Genomic DNA, 13,626 nt, shown 5'->3' with positions numbered 1-13,626 from the left:
ACTTCTTTATTTGATCCACAATGACTCTTTATTCCCACTTTAGCATAGGTAGAAGGGAAAACAGTTATATACATCAGATGACATATGAATACCAAATCCCAACTTGCAGAATATGAGAGTGCAGTTGCCCTCCTGTCCCACTTGCAGGCTTCTGCTAGGCATCTGTTTGGGCACTGTAAGAACAGAATGCTGGACTAGATGGGCCTAGATCCAGCAGGGCTCTTCTTCTGAGCCAAGTGGATTATCACACATAGCTCACAGCATGTGCACACCAGTCTTTTGTTTCCAGAAAGGCCATTTCAAGTCACAGCAAAATCGATTTGTACAGGAGAAGTAAAAATCCATATGAAAGAGCTACCGAAGCGCCAGTGTACAGTCTACATTGTACGGTCACCCAGAATATAACCACAATGTTACCTTGCTGGAAAATGTGGTGATTTGAAAAATGAAATATATACCTTTTAATTACCACTTATATACATGGAAAAGAGAAACACATTGTTGAAAATAAAATTATTTTATTGAGAGCATCCACTCTTCTGCTAGGAGACGTTATCACACAAGTTTTGTCACAACAAAAAGTAGTGGGAACCAGGGTGGGTAAAAAGCAATAATTTTTTTTTTATTTAAATCAGTTTTTTTTATTTAAATGCTTTTGGAGGGAAAATCTTTCTAAAGATGGTTTTCTATTTAAGTTACATTATAGTCCAAAGGCTATTAACATCAGGAAATAAGGATTAGTTTAAGTTTTTCATGTGTGCTAAAACTTTTTTTAAAAATTGTTTAACTGCATCAGTTAACAAATATGGATACATATGCTATAATATTATTGTTTTAGTTAAATAAATTGTTTAAATTGTTTTTCTCCTTTTCTCCTTCCAATAAAGTACAGCAGAAAAGTTGTCCAAATATAAACAGTTAAATTATGAAACCTCACCATAATTTCATAATTATCGGTCTATGTATTTCTAATAGTATAATCAAATCAGTAATTTTTGATATAACTGTAAAAACTACTCTGAAAATGTATTATTCCAAAAATGAAAACTTCATCTGGTTGTAAATATTAAGATGATACCAGCAAGAATGAGTCTTTCTGTAAAAAATGATTTAAACACAACACAGAATAACTGGGATCTTTTTACATGCACAAAAATCGTCTGCACCCTGTCCTCCACGCTCCATGGACAAGACCTAAAAGTTGCAATCTATTTTCTTTTGTACATAAAATATACTTGAATGATGTACCTAGCCTCTTAGCTTCACATGCAATTTCCATTTACAACTTGTCATAAGAAGGAATGTTCTCTTTAAGCAAACCTGTGTAAACTGAACATAGAATTTGTTCTATACTCATATTCTTATTCTCCCTTCAAAATATGCTGCTAAGCAACAAGCAGCCCAGTTCCCAAATGTTGCCATCTGCGTGTATATTTCTTGTCTTGACCTAACAGAAATAAGAATGTCATAAGGACACCATAGCACCAATTTAGATGTAGTGGTATTCCTAATATCAATAAAATGCAGTCCTAACACACAAAATATGATTCTTTTTATCCTTGTAGCAATCTATAACTTCCGTTTCCATTTAAGATTTTTGCAATTTCACCGCCTTGAAAGTAAATACAGCCACTTTTTCCTGTTGATATTCTATCAGTACCAGCAAGCTGAAATCCATTCTGTCAAATGGATCAATGATCACGTCCAGCTGGAAACTGAGCCAAATATTTTCAGTTATTTGTTCCTTGTAAAAATGAACCAATAAGACAGATGAGGTGTGTCCCCAACTGATTCACCCCTACAAATAAATAATCCCTAGACATTCCTATATAAACCCTCGAAAACTGCAGATGACATTTGTTCAAACCCAATGAAGGTGTATTATTATTATTATTATTATTATTATTATTATTTGTGTACCGCCCTTCATCCATACGTCTTAGGGCAGTTCACAACATAAAAATGCAAGATAAAACATACAGAATACATAATAAAAACAAAAAACCAATAACCGCCTTCCCACAAACACATTTAAAAGGCCACAGAATGCAAATTAGTCAAAGGCCTGGTTATAGAGAAACATTTTTGCCTGGTACCAAAATATATGTAATGAAGACACCAGATAAGCCTCCTTGGGGGCATTCACAAATGGGGAGCTACTGCGGAAAACACTCATTCTCATGTTGCCACCCCTGGATCTCTCGTAGGAGAGGCACACAAGGAAGGGCATCAGATGATGATCACAGGATCCGAATCAATTCATATGATGAAAGACAGTCCTTGGGGTATTGCGGCCCTGAGTCATTTAGGGCTTTATAGGTCAAAACCAACACTTTAAACTGGGCCCAGAAACTAATTGGCAGCCGGTGCACTCGGGTCAGGATCAGTGAAACCGTCTTGCCCCGATGAGCAACCTGGCCACCAAATTCTGCACCAGCTGAAGTTTCCGAACTGGCTTCAAAGGGAGCCCCAAGCACAGTGCATTACAGCAATCTAACCTAGAGGTTACCAGAGCCTAGATGATAGAAGTTATACTGTCCCTGTCCAGATATGGGCACAGCTGATGGAAGGCCATGGAGCCTCAAGTGACAACAAAGGATCCAGAAGTACTCCCATGCTATGTACTGGCTTCTTCAGAGGGAGTTGTCCCATCAAGAGCAACACTCTAGATATACCCTTGATAGCTCCCAGAAATCAAATGAGCCATAATACAGTATTGCCCGAATTTGAAAAGTCTTCTTTTGTCCCCCAAATCCCCAGAATTGTCTTCAGTATAACATAAATATGCTTCTCTGCAGCTTTACACCAAGGCAGCTCTTCTGTTGCTCAGTTTCAGAAAACTTAATAATAAAAGGCATCCATATGTCACAGTGCAAACCTTTCTAACCTTCCTCTTGCAAGCAACAGATCAGAATACTATTCAAACATTCTTTGAAATGCATGACATTATGCCTAAATAGTTTTTTATGCAACTATTTATTTCATAATGATTAGATTCCAGTAGGAAGTACAATATTTAAATGGATGACAAACAGGAAGCACTTAGTACAAAACACTACATTCATTTCACACTTACTAAGACATATGGTATTTACTGGAATCTAATGCTCACCTTTTTTGGCCAAAATATGTTGCGAAAATTAAGGTGTGCATTAGATTCGATGGCAAATTTACAGTACATTCTCCAGCAAATACTTTTTTTGGTTTCAAGGTTCTGAAAGTTGAGGTGTGCATTAGATTTGATGGTGCATTAGACTTGAGTAAATACAGTATTTCTAGGATCTAGGACTGGCAACATGTTTCAAAGCCTAGATGCTAGGCCCAGATATCTATGCACCTGATCAATTGAGGGCTCAAGATTTTTCAAGTTCTACTGTTATGATATTGCTTCATTAATGTATTTTAATACAATGATGACATATGGATAACCAAATTGTCACTTTTCAAAGCCAGCCACTTTCAGTCCGGCTGCCACTAGCCTTTCCCCCACTCCACACATCCACTTTTAAGACATCTAGCCACCAGGAAACCTGAACAGAAATTCAAAAGGGGTAGAGCTGAAATCAGTACACCCAAGTCACTTGAACTATTTGTTTCTATTGTACTAAACTGATCTGCACTGTGATTGCGTCAACAGCCTAGACCCTCTAGATCTGCTGCAGTGTTGATTCTAAAGAACATAGCTGCCACAGAAGGAAAGGAGATGCCTGGACTGAGTATAACAGATCATCATCAACATCACCATCATCCCTATGATGACAACAAAACTCCTTCTAAAGCCGACAACACTGTGAGGGGCAAAATAGAATCAATACTCTTGCCGATCACAGCAGATCACACAGTACTAAAGCCAACATGGCTCCCATCAGGTGGAATGGATCTCTGAGTGGCACGATCCTTCCAAGAGGGTATCAGTACAGTTACAGCATTGTTTCAATGGTGCTGCTAATATTCCTCTTAACAGATGACCATATTCTAAATGGCACAAGACTTCAATCCTTTTAAATACCTTGAAGCAGGACAATAGAGTTTACCCATCACTGTGACAATGTGATCGGGGGGGAAATCTCTCCAGAGCTCCAAAAATGCCAGCAAGAAAACCTGTCTAGATTTGAAACAATATGTCAAGCACAAGTACTGTGCTGCCACTTTTCATTATCCAGTATTTTCAAGCCCATAAATAATTCTGTGCCTCCCAATAATCATGCCTGCACCAGCCGCAACTTGAAGGCCTCATACTTGATCCCAATCTGAAGAAACTCAATTCATACCACCATATGTCAGTCTTTTTATCTGGACTATTTGGGAAGGTAAACGAAGCAACGAAACAGGCAGGCTCTTCCTTTCTCAGCAGCCAGCTAACTTTTGGAGAGTGTAGAGATGTAGAAAAGATCCTCCTATCCCCCCTTAATCACATATCCTGGAAAATAAGCAAGTGGGATAGACTCCTTCTTTGGTATGCCTTTTCGCTAACCACCATCATAACTGGAAGATGTGATAAGCAAAAATAGAAAATAAATTTCAGTGAATCAGCCTTGGAAGCACCAATGAGAGTGCAAGCCCACCTCCCAGGAAAAGAAATTGCACATGTGTGGAATCAGTGATTTATGGATTGTGACCCTCCTGATTACAGAAAAGAAACTTTGCTAGGAAATCCTTTATCTTTGAACTTATTTCTTGCTTTCCTATTTAGTTGTAACTGAGGGAAAAAGGACTGCCATCTAGCCTTTTACCTTGACATTTGTATTCTGTTGTTCTCCAAAGAGTTAAGGTTTGCATAGATCTAAGGTAATTTTTATCTTCACACCAACCCTGTGAGACAGGTGTGGCTGAGTGCATATTTAGCCCTAGGATTTCTACAGCTAAGCACCACAGTGGCTTTCAACTCACATTAACTCATATTACTTTAGATTGATGAAACTATGGAAAGATATTTGCACAATTAATTAGTAACGCTAGAAATTTCCTTCTCTTGAATGTAGTCATAAAAAACAACAACTGGTCCAATGATCTTAACTGGTGCTTACAGGCATTGCCCAACTATGTCACAAACATAAAGGATTTTAATAGACATGTTGTATATATTTTAGAAAATACAGTGAGAAGTTCTGGGGTGCATGGGGTAGCTCAATTAGAGACATACTGTAAAATGTCAGGTTCAAATTATCCATGAAGTACAGCACATGCTGACCCAGCTAACATATGTTTCTCTGTTGCTGCCTGATCTACATTTCTATTTCTCTCCATCACATGTACAACCTTCTTTATCATCAGCTTGTGCACCTAATTAATTCAGACCTTATGACAACTTAAATGGCACATCAAGTGCATTCAAAAGAAACAACACATAAAGAAACTTTGGAAATTACAGGAGTTCTCTGCTTCCTCCCAAACAGCTGCTTGATTATGGGTAGTTGCCAAATGCTCTCACATTTGCTTAATTATTTTAGTTAAAATGCCACCCTTCAGCAATATGTACTCAAGCCAACTGAACAATATCATTTTTTTACAGGCAGTGGATAGACTTATTATACTTCTTTCCTGCTGCTTAAACTAATATTTGAAGTCAATAGTTCTTTAAAAGCAAATTGCCATTGCTTTGTTGATTAACTGCTAGAGTGGTGTTGTGCAAATTGGGGGAAGTAATGCTACTGAAAATATTCTATTTCAGGACAACGCCATTAATCCAGGGCCCTGAATGATACAGAGGTTCTAGTCTGAGCAATGGTTCCATTAGGCCTAGAGATGTTAACTGTACCGTAGTTAACAGACGTTAAGAGGAACAGATGAACTTAGAAAGGAAACTGGACTCATTGTCATAATTCACACTTTTTCAGAGACTGAGGACACTTTGTATTAGGCTGCTTCTGCTCTCACTTCTAGGATAGGGTCAATAAAATGTTAGCAAATGTGACATTCTCCCTGGCAGTGGAAGAACTCTTACCCAAACCCACAGATAAGAGGAAACAAGAAAGTTATTCATATAACACAGATACTGGAATCTTCACATCAACTCTATAAAAAGAGGAAAGAAAGGCTGATGACAGAGAATGACAATCTTTATGATTCTCAATAAAGTAAAACAATCTTCTCCTTTTGGATTTGTCAAAACACTTGTTCAATTCCGGTCTTTTCCCTTTTTGGTTGCAGGGTTAACTGGCATTCCTAATACTTATCCAGTGTGCTTGATTCATATTTTGTGGTTTTGCTATTCTATATTGTTTTGGTTGAGTTACTGTGTTTTATTATACCTTTTTATATAATTCTTTTGTACAGTGGTACCCCGCAAGACGAATGCCTCGCAAGACGGAAAACCCGCAAGACGAAAGGGTTTTCTGTTTTGGAGGCGCTTCGCAAGACGAATTTCCCTATGGGCTTGCATCGCAAGACGAAAGCCCATAGGGAAATGCTGGCGGTCGGGAGCAAAGACTTTCGCCCACAGCCGGCCTTCAGAAGAGGACCTCTTCTGAAGGCCGGCGGGGGGCAAAAGTCTTTGCTCCCCCCCGCCTGCCTTCCCCCCCCGCCTGCCCCGGGCGATCTTAAAATGCTGGCGGGCGGGAGCGAAGCGTTCGCTGCCGACCCCCAGCATTTTAAAATCTCCCCGGGACAGCAGAGAAGTCTCTGCTGTCCCGGGGAGATTTTAAAATGCTGGGGGTCGGCAGCGAACGCTTCGCTCCCGACCCCCAGCATTTTAAAACGCTGTTCCGAAACGGGGCGGGGGGGGAACACCTGCCCCAGCCGCCCCACTTCGGAACGCTGTTCCGAAGCGGGGCGGGGGGGGCGGGAACACCTGCCCCAGCCGCCCCACTTCGGAACGCTGTTCCGAAGCGGGGCGGGGGGGCGGGAACACCTGCCCCAGCCGCCCCACTTCGGAACGCTGCTCCGAAGCGGGGCGGGGGGCGGGAACACCTTCTGAAGGCGGGCGGGGGGCGAAAGTCTTTGTCCCCCCTGCCTGCCTTCCCAGGGGCTTTTAAATCGCCCCGGACAGCGGAGAAGTCCTCCGCTGTCCGGGGCGATTTTAAAATGCCGCCCGCCAGCATTTTAAGATCGCCCGGACAGCGGAGAAGTCCTCCGCTGTCCTGGGGTTTTTTAAAATGCTGGGGGTGGGAAGAAAAGCCCTTGTCCCCCCCCCCCCCAGCCTTCAGAAGAGGTCCGGGGACAGACTGTCCCCGGACCTGGTCTGAAGGCGGTTTCCCTAGGAACGCATTAATTGATTTTCAATGCATTCCTATGGGAAACCGTGCATCGCAAGACGAAAAACTCGCAAGACGAAGAGACTTGCGGAACGAATTAATTTCGTCTTGCGAGGCACCACTGTATTAGGAAGTGCTGTTTGTATTTGTTAATACTTATTGTTGAGCCACTTTGAGCTGAACTTGGCCGTTGCAAAAGCAGCATACAAATATTAACAACCATTACAATTAACTCTACTCTAAAAATTAAAAAAGAGCAGCTAGTCATAGACTACCCTGTCAACCAAGGGAAAAGTAAACTCTCCAAGTTGAGAAAAGGAATGGAGATAGAGGGAAAGCTCCAGCTAAAACCTTACTACTTGATAAATGAGACTCACAAAGTGCTTTAAATATAAGCTGCATAACAACAAATACAAGAAAGCAAATATCTAAACCCTCAAGGTTTTGTCCTATATTTGCTGGCATATCAGAATGCCTGGGAAATATTTCTATTCTCTATTTTATAGAAAATGTGGAACAAAGAACAAAACTCTTGGTTCAAACTGATTTTTAAGTAAAGTATATGCTGACATAATTAATAATGCACAAAGTGGTTCAACATTTCTTCCGCAAAATGACTGTTTGATTTGGGACAATCAAATTTTGGCTGAATAAACTAGGAAGTGCCCAAGCCGCATACACCCGCACTTCACTCTGCATGCTCCTTTATCCTTCACTTCTTTTTTCATGCAAGTGACAAAATAAATTTGCAAGCACCAATTAAACAGAGCTTCCCGTTCATGTCCAAACTGTGAACTACAATTAACAGCTTCCAAACAAGCCTTAAAGTTGGCTTCTGATTTTAACTTGTTTGGATGCAATTAATGATGATTCCTGGCAGGGCAGTCTTAAGCATATCCGGCACCGTGATGCAAAGATCCCTCCGGCACACCCCCCCCCCCCCGTTTCCAGGAGCTGTCGACCTTTTTTTAGGGGTAGGACCCCAAAGTCCTTGACCTTTTTTAGGGAAGGTTCCCCAGAGTTGTTGGCTTTTTGATCATTGCAGTGGGCTGGACTTGGGTCCCCTTGGGTCCCTTCCAACTTTATAATTCTAAGATTTAATAAAAGGTCCTTACAACATAATGCATTTAGTCCCATATGATTAAGCAATTAAAAATAAATGTGTCCCCCAACCCTGAAAATAATGCACTCAGATAAACTGGTTTGTGCAGATCTTTTTGAGTAAGATGCTTCAGTCATAATAACAGGCTACATCCAGCTAAAACCTACTTAGGGCAGACCCTTTGAAATTAATGTTTGGATTTTTAATTCATTTCAGTGAGTCTACTCTAAGTAGGACTAGCCTCTGAGGCAAAAATATTATACAGTGGAACCTCGGGTTGCGAACGTGATCCGTGTGGGAGGCATGTTCGCAACCCACAGCACCGCGTATGCGCACACGCGGGTCACGATTTGGCGCGTATGCGAATGCGGAAGTGCCAAAACCCGGAAGTAACCTGTTCTGGTACTTCCGGGTTTGGCGTGGTGCACAACCCGAAAACGCGTAACCTGAAGCGTCTGTAACTCGAGTTACCACTGTATAGTAATAACAAACAGAAGCATTCTCGGCACTGTAAAAATATATAAGTTTACAAATTAAGCACCGGTTCTTCCCAAAGTTACATAAATGGTTAATGACCATGTTAAAAATAATCATCGGGGATATAGTATTTGGGGGGGGGGGGAGCCAAATGACAGTTAGTCCAGCCAAGTCAATGGAGGGAGCCTCCCTCAGACTCTAGAGCTAGACAGTATGGCCACAGATGCAGATTGTTCTAGTTTGGCTCCAAGTACAACAGGCCTATCAAATCTGACATGGCGATAACTAGGATATTTGTGAGATTGAGATATGAACGAATTCAAATTACATGCTGCAGCTCATCAGCTCTTAATATATTCCCAGTTGTCTTTTGTGGTGAAGAATTTAATTCTTCAGAATATTATTGATGAATTCCATTTGCAAAATGGGAAGCAAGCCAAAAATGGGGGGAAACGCATTATGCTGCAATCCAAGCTAGAATTATTAGACAAGCCAAGAACTGCAGTTCAAACCCTTTCATTTTGTTTAATCAGCTTCTTTAAACCACTAAACAAAGGGTTCAAGGAGCATGCCTGTTACTTGAAAATGCTTGTTCCCTGTGTGGGTACCAAACAATACACCAACCTTTTCCTCCCCTCATAACCTTTTCACAACAACAAAAAATTAAATACCCCTTTACAGGCCCCGCAGAATAAATAATAATATGTAGCAAGCATGTAAGCAGCACAGGCACTACATGTATTCTGGGTAATCCCTCAAAATAAGGTTTAACTGCTAAGTCATTTTGCCAACACTATAAGGGAGGTGAACAGAGTGTGCTCTGGCCTTTGATGCCCATTTAGATTTACAATTAATAATTAAATGCCACACACTGAGTAAAACTGCAGATAAGAGTGTGCTGTGCGGTCAGTCAAAAGCTTCTCCCAGGCTCACATCTGTTAAATAGGAAAGCAAGTTATAGCACAGCATTTATACACTAATCTGACAATATTTGAGGGAAGGCTGTGCATGAAGCTGTCACAGGGCAGGAATGTAGAAAATGGCTCTTGGGGCTAGGGGCTAAAGGGTTTGAACTGGTCACGCAGTTACGTTTTTGTAGCAATCATCCGTAAATTGCTGCCCATCTGCCACTTTTCTTACGTTTGAATTCCATCTTATGGTATGAAAGTGCGTGTGCTTCGGCTACAATCATATGTACATAAAACTCACTACACACAGGAAGGTGTTGGGGCAACATTGTGCTTGTGTAGATGCACGTAACTGGGATTTACAATTGACAGTGGCTCTACATGCTGACCATTTCTTCAACTATACATACATCTATACACCATGTACAGATTATTGCTCAATTCATTGTACTCAGCTGAGTGCAATGAAGCTTAGAGAGCAATCCTAACCAGTGAAGATATGAAGGGACAACTCTCCTGTGTTAGACAAGTTGCAGCCTAACTGCATCTAGCGGGGTGGGGGTGGAGGAGTGGCAATATAATTCATTTGCTGCCTGTCCTATGAGATGAATTTCATTACACCTGCATTTTTGATATTGTAAGTTTATTTTATGTATTCGTAGATGTATTACTTAATACCTTAGTCTCTAAGTGGTGCACAGTAACATTAAAATGAGAACAAAAATCAGTTAAAAACAAAAACCATAAAATGCCTGCTGAAATAAAAAAAAGTCTTCCTTAGGCATTACACCAAGATCTGTGGATGAAACTCACAAATGAACAGAGTTAGGATACAGTTTGCCCTCTATACCAGCATAACTTGCACTGGAGAGTTGCCCCCTAGTCAGCAGGAACAGATATTCCAGGGTGGCAAGGCAAATCAGACCTGAGCTGGCAGGGGTATGTGTTAGAATGGCCAAAGCTGTACTGATGCCCAGCCCTGCTGGCCCCCCACTGCCTCCAGAATGATGCAAGCATCACCCTGCTGGCACACATCCTTACCCTTCTGCCCACAAGCATAGCCCAAAAATGGGGGGGGGGGCAGTGAAAGGACAGAGCTAAGCTAGCCTGGTATCTGAGCCAGGCCTGTTGGCTGAACCAGCTGCAAGCTAGTGCAACCATCTGTCTGTCCCTCCCCTTCTGCCCAGGCTGCTGTGAGCACAGGGCGAGAGATGCCAAGGCAGCCCCACCTCCACACTGTTTTAAAGTCATTTATACTGGGTTCAGGCCAGCTCAGCTGTGGGGTGGTGGGGATTTGTCACATCCTGACCTAACCTATCCCAACTGGCCTATCTGGGAGTTAAGATTCCATCAATACTCCTAGATAAATAAACATAGAATTGAGGTGTGGAACAGAGCCCAATTACATTCAGATCAGTGTTTGAAACTCCCATTGTTCTAGGCGCATTTTGCGACGGGGAATGTCATTAGTGCGGGCAGTTTCTGAGTTCTGGGAGCAATACAGTGGTACCTCGGGTTAAGAACTTAATTCATTCTGGAGGTCTGTTCTTAACCTGAAACTGTTCTTAACCCGAGGTACCACTTTAGCTAATGGGGCCTCCCGCCACCACCGCACGATTTCTGTTCTCATCCTGAAGCAAAGTTCTTAACCCAAGGGTTAGCGGAGTCTGTAACCTGAAGCGTCTGTAACCCGAGGTACCACTGTACTTTAATTTCAGATTAAAACTGCAGAGTGGAAGGAAAGTAGGACCTTTTTCTGCCACCCCAATTCCAGCTACTCTGAAGACTGGAGAAGAGACCTTATTAAGAATATTAGGGGAAGGGCTAGACCATGTGAAAAATAAACATAATATTTTAGTTGCAGTTCATTCATTTCCAGCTTTTGTATTCTTTTTATAAAAATGTGCACCTAGACATATAGGCATTGTTGCACGCATAATTTTAAATGGGTTATTATGCGCCCATAAATGGCTTAAGGTGCCATTTAGCTCTTAGCTTTCATATCTCAGTTTCTAACACTGATTCAGATGATTAACAAAGACAAGTAATGATCAGTTTTAAAGAACATCACTTGCATTGTCCTTGAGACAAATTACTAGCATATATATTTAATCAACAAGGAGGCTCTAAAATTTTATTCCTGTGATAAGGCAGTTGGAAGAAGTTTATGCACATTTCTCCCTCAAGAAAATGAAATCAAACATTTTCAGATATGTTAATGAGATGGAAGAGTGCTTCTTTTCACTTAAAAATACAAGGTGGAGAACATTCTGCTGTGATTACTAGGCCTAGAAACAACTCAGCAGTGTGCATGCGACTGACCGAGTCATAAGAAGAGGATTATACTTTCCACTGTGAGGACAGAGGTCATTAAGAAGCAAATGCTGCATGGAAAAGCTCTAATTTTACTAGATATTCCTTTAATAGCAAACATTTTAATGCTACCCATATCGAGCTGAAATGCATGAAATCTGCCATAAATCTGATGTGTACATAGACACAGCAAACAGAGAAAACTATTGGTTAGGAATAAGGTTTATGGAGCAGTAGATTTTTAGGAGGTATTACAACAGTATATTTGCTTTGAATTGCCAAGCTTGTTATGCAGCAATCCAAGCAAAGCCCTAGGGAGATAATACTGCAATAACCCTCATGGAAAGATGGTTTATATATCAACCAGATGATCATTAGCAAAATAAAACTTCAGAAGGTATTGTGAAAGCTGTTTCATCCTCAAAGCCCATGAGAGCCTTTAATTAAACTAAATATTTTTTGCTTTCACTACATTCGGAGTCAACAAAGGAACTTTCGTTCTGTGAGCGACAGGTAACCAGCACTCCTATCCCAGGAAGAGGACAAAAAATGTTAGTGGAAAATACAAGTGTGGAGTTGTTGTTGTTGCTGTTTTAGTGTACAAAAAGGGTGCGTTTTAAAAACACATTACTGAAACATTATACACTAAGTGCAAGGAGGAGGATAAAGAATGACAATAGAATTATTACTGGCTCAGGGTGGTGGCGAATGGATCTTGCTTGGAAAGTAACTGGGATGGCTGCTTAAACAATGCATGCTTACATGGGAATGTATTCTACTGAACACAATAGGACTCAACTTCAGGGTTGCACTCCACAGCTGTTACTATGCACACAACATGCAAGCATGTCACACACTAAAACAGTCCAGTTATTTGGCTTATCAGATTGCACTTTATGAGAAATAAGTGGAGTGGAGGGGGGCGGGCGATTTTCCTGGTTTCTCTTAAGGTTCAAAAGTGGCAGTTTGTTACGGGACAAGAAGAGAACCGGCCATTCAAGGTGGTCAGCTGTGTTTTGATTCTCAGGAAACAGCTCCGACTTCAGCGAATCACAGCAGAGCAAGACACCTTTGCTCGAAGCACTCAAAAATGTACCTTGAGAATATATATATATAGCATCCATAACTCTACCGATCCACAGGAAAGAAATAACAGTGGACCTCACACTTTCCATAGAAAATTCATCAAATTTTGCCATGCGGGTCTCTTCAAAACTTTTTCTACCTCCCATCATGCAGAATGAGGGTGGGATGTGGATACCAAAACATTACCCCCACACTCCAATATATAGATATATAGCATAGATACATCACCGAGCGCGAAGCTGAGAGGGGAAAGGAGAGCGGAGAGACACCCCTTCCAGAAAGGAACCGGCGTGCGCGCCTTTCCGAACCGCTTGGCCGCCGAAGGAACTGACCTTCCTCCGCCTGCGCTTCCATTTCCCCCTTCAGGGCCCTCTGGGATCCGCTGCTTCGGCTGAGGAGAGACTCGCTGCGGCCCCTCGAGCGCTGCGCCGCTTCCCGCGCTTCCCGACTGTTGCTCCCGCTAATCGCCAGCCGCTACCGGCTCGCGCTCGCTCGGCTCCCTTCCCTCTCGCTCGCGCGCGGGGAGGCGCTTCGATACAGCGCCACC

At 41.8% G+C, this 13,626-nt stretch overlaps 2 protein-coding genes across 4 annotated transcripts in view; one reads left to right on the top strand and one right to left on the bottom strand.

Moving 5' to 3' along the window:
• The window catches only part of HDDC2 (HD domain containing 2), a 36,346-nt gene extending 24,928 nt beyond the window's left edge, over positions 1 to 11,418 (top strand). The window contains exon 6 of the mRNA XM_080999783.1: positions 11,399 to 11,418. Within this exon, the coding sequence (XP_080855909.1) occupies positions 11,399 to 11,403 (5 nt within the window). The 3' untranslated portion in view covers positions 11,404 to 11,418. The remainder of the gene's footprint in view (positions 1 to 11,398) is intronic.
• The window catches only part of TPD52L1 (TPD52 like 1), a 28,123-nt gene extending 14,548 nt beyond the window's left edge, over positions 1 to 13,575 (bottom strand). Inside the window, exon 1 of one of the 3 annotated variants that reach the window (XM_080999766.1) lies at positions 13,412 to 13,575. In XM_080999766.1, the coding sequence (XP_080855892.1) occupies positions 13,412 to 13,433 (22 nt within the window). In that variant the 5' untranslated portion in view covers positions 13,434 to 13,575. Of the gene's footprint in view, positions 1 to 13,307; positions 13,331 to 13,411 lie in introns of those variants that run through there. The other 2 variants (XM_080999767.1, XM_080999768.1) reach the window with 2 other exon arrangements.
• Positions 13,576 to 13,626: the final 51 nt, after the last annotated feature.

The sequence above is a fragment of the Podarcis pityusensis genome, assembly GCF_964106645.2.
Source record: "Podarcis pityusensis genome assembly, chromosome: 3".
NCBI classification, from domain to species: domain Eukaryota; kingdom Metazoa; phylum Chordata; class Lepidosauria; order Squamata; family Lacertidae; genus Podarcis; species Podarcis pityusensis.
The sequence above is the reverse complement of the archived record's forward strand: the minus strand, read 5'-3'. Positions and strand labels throughout refer to the sequence as shown.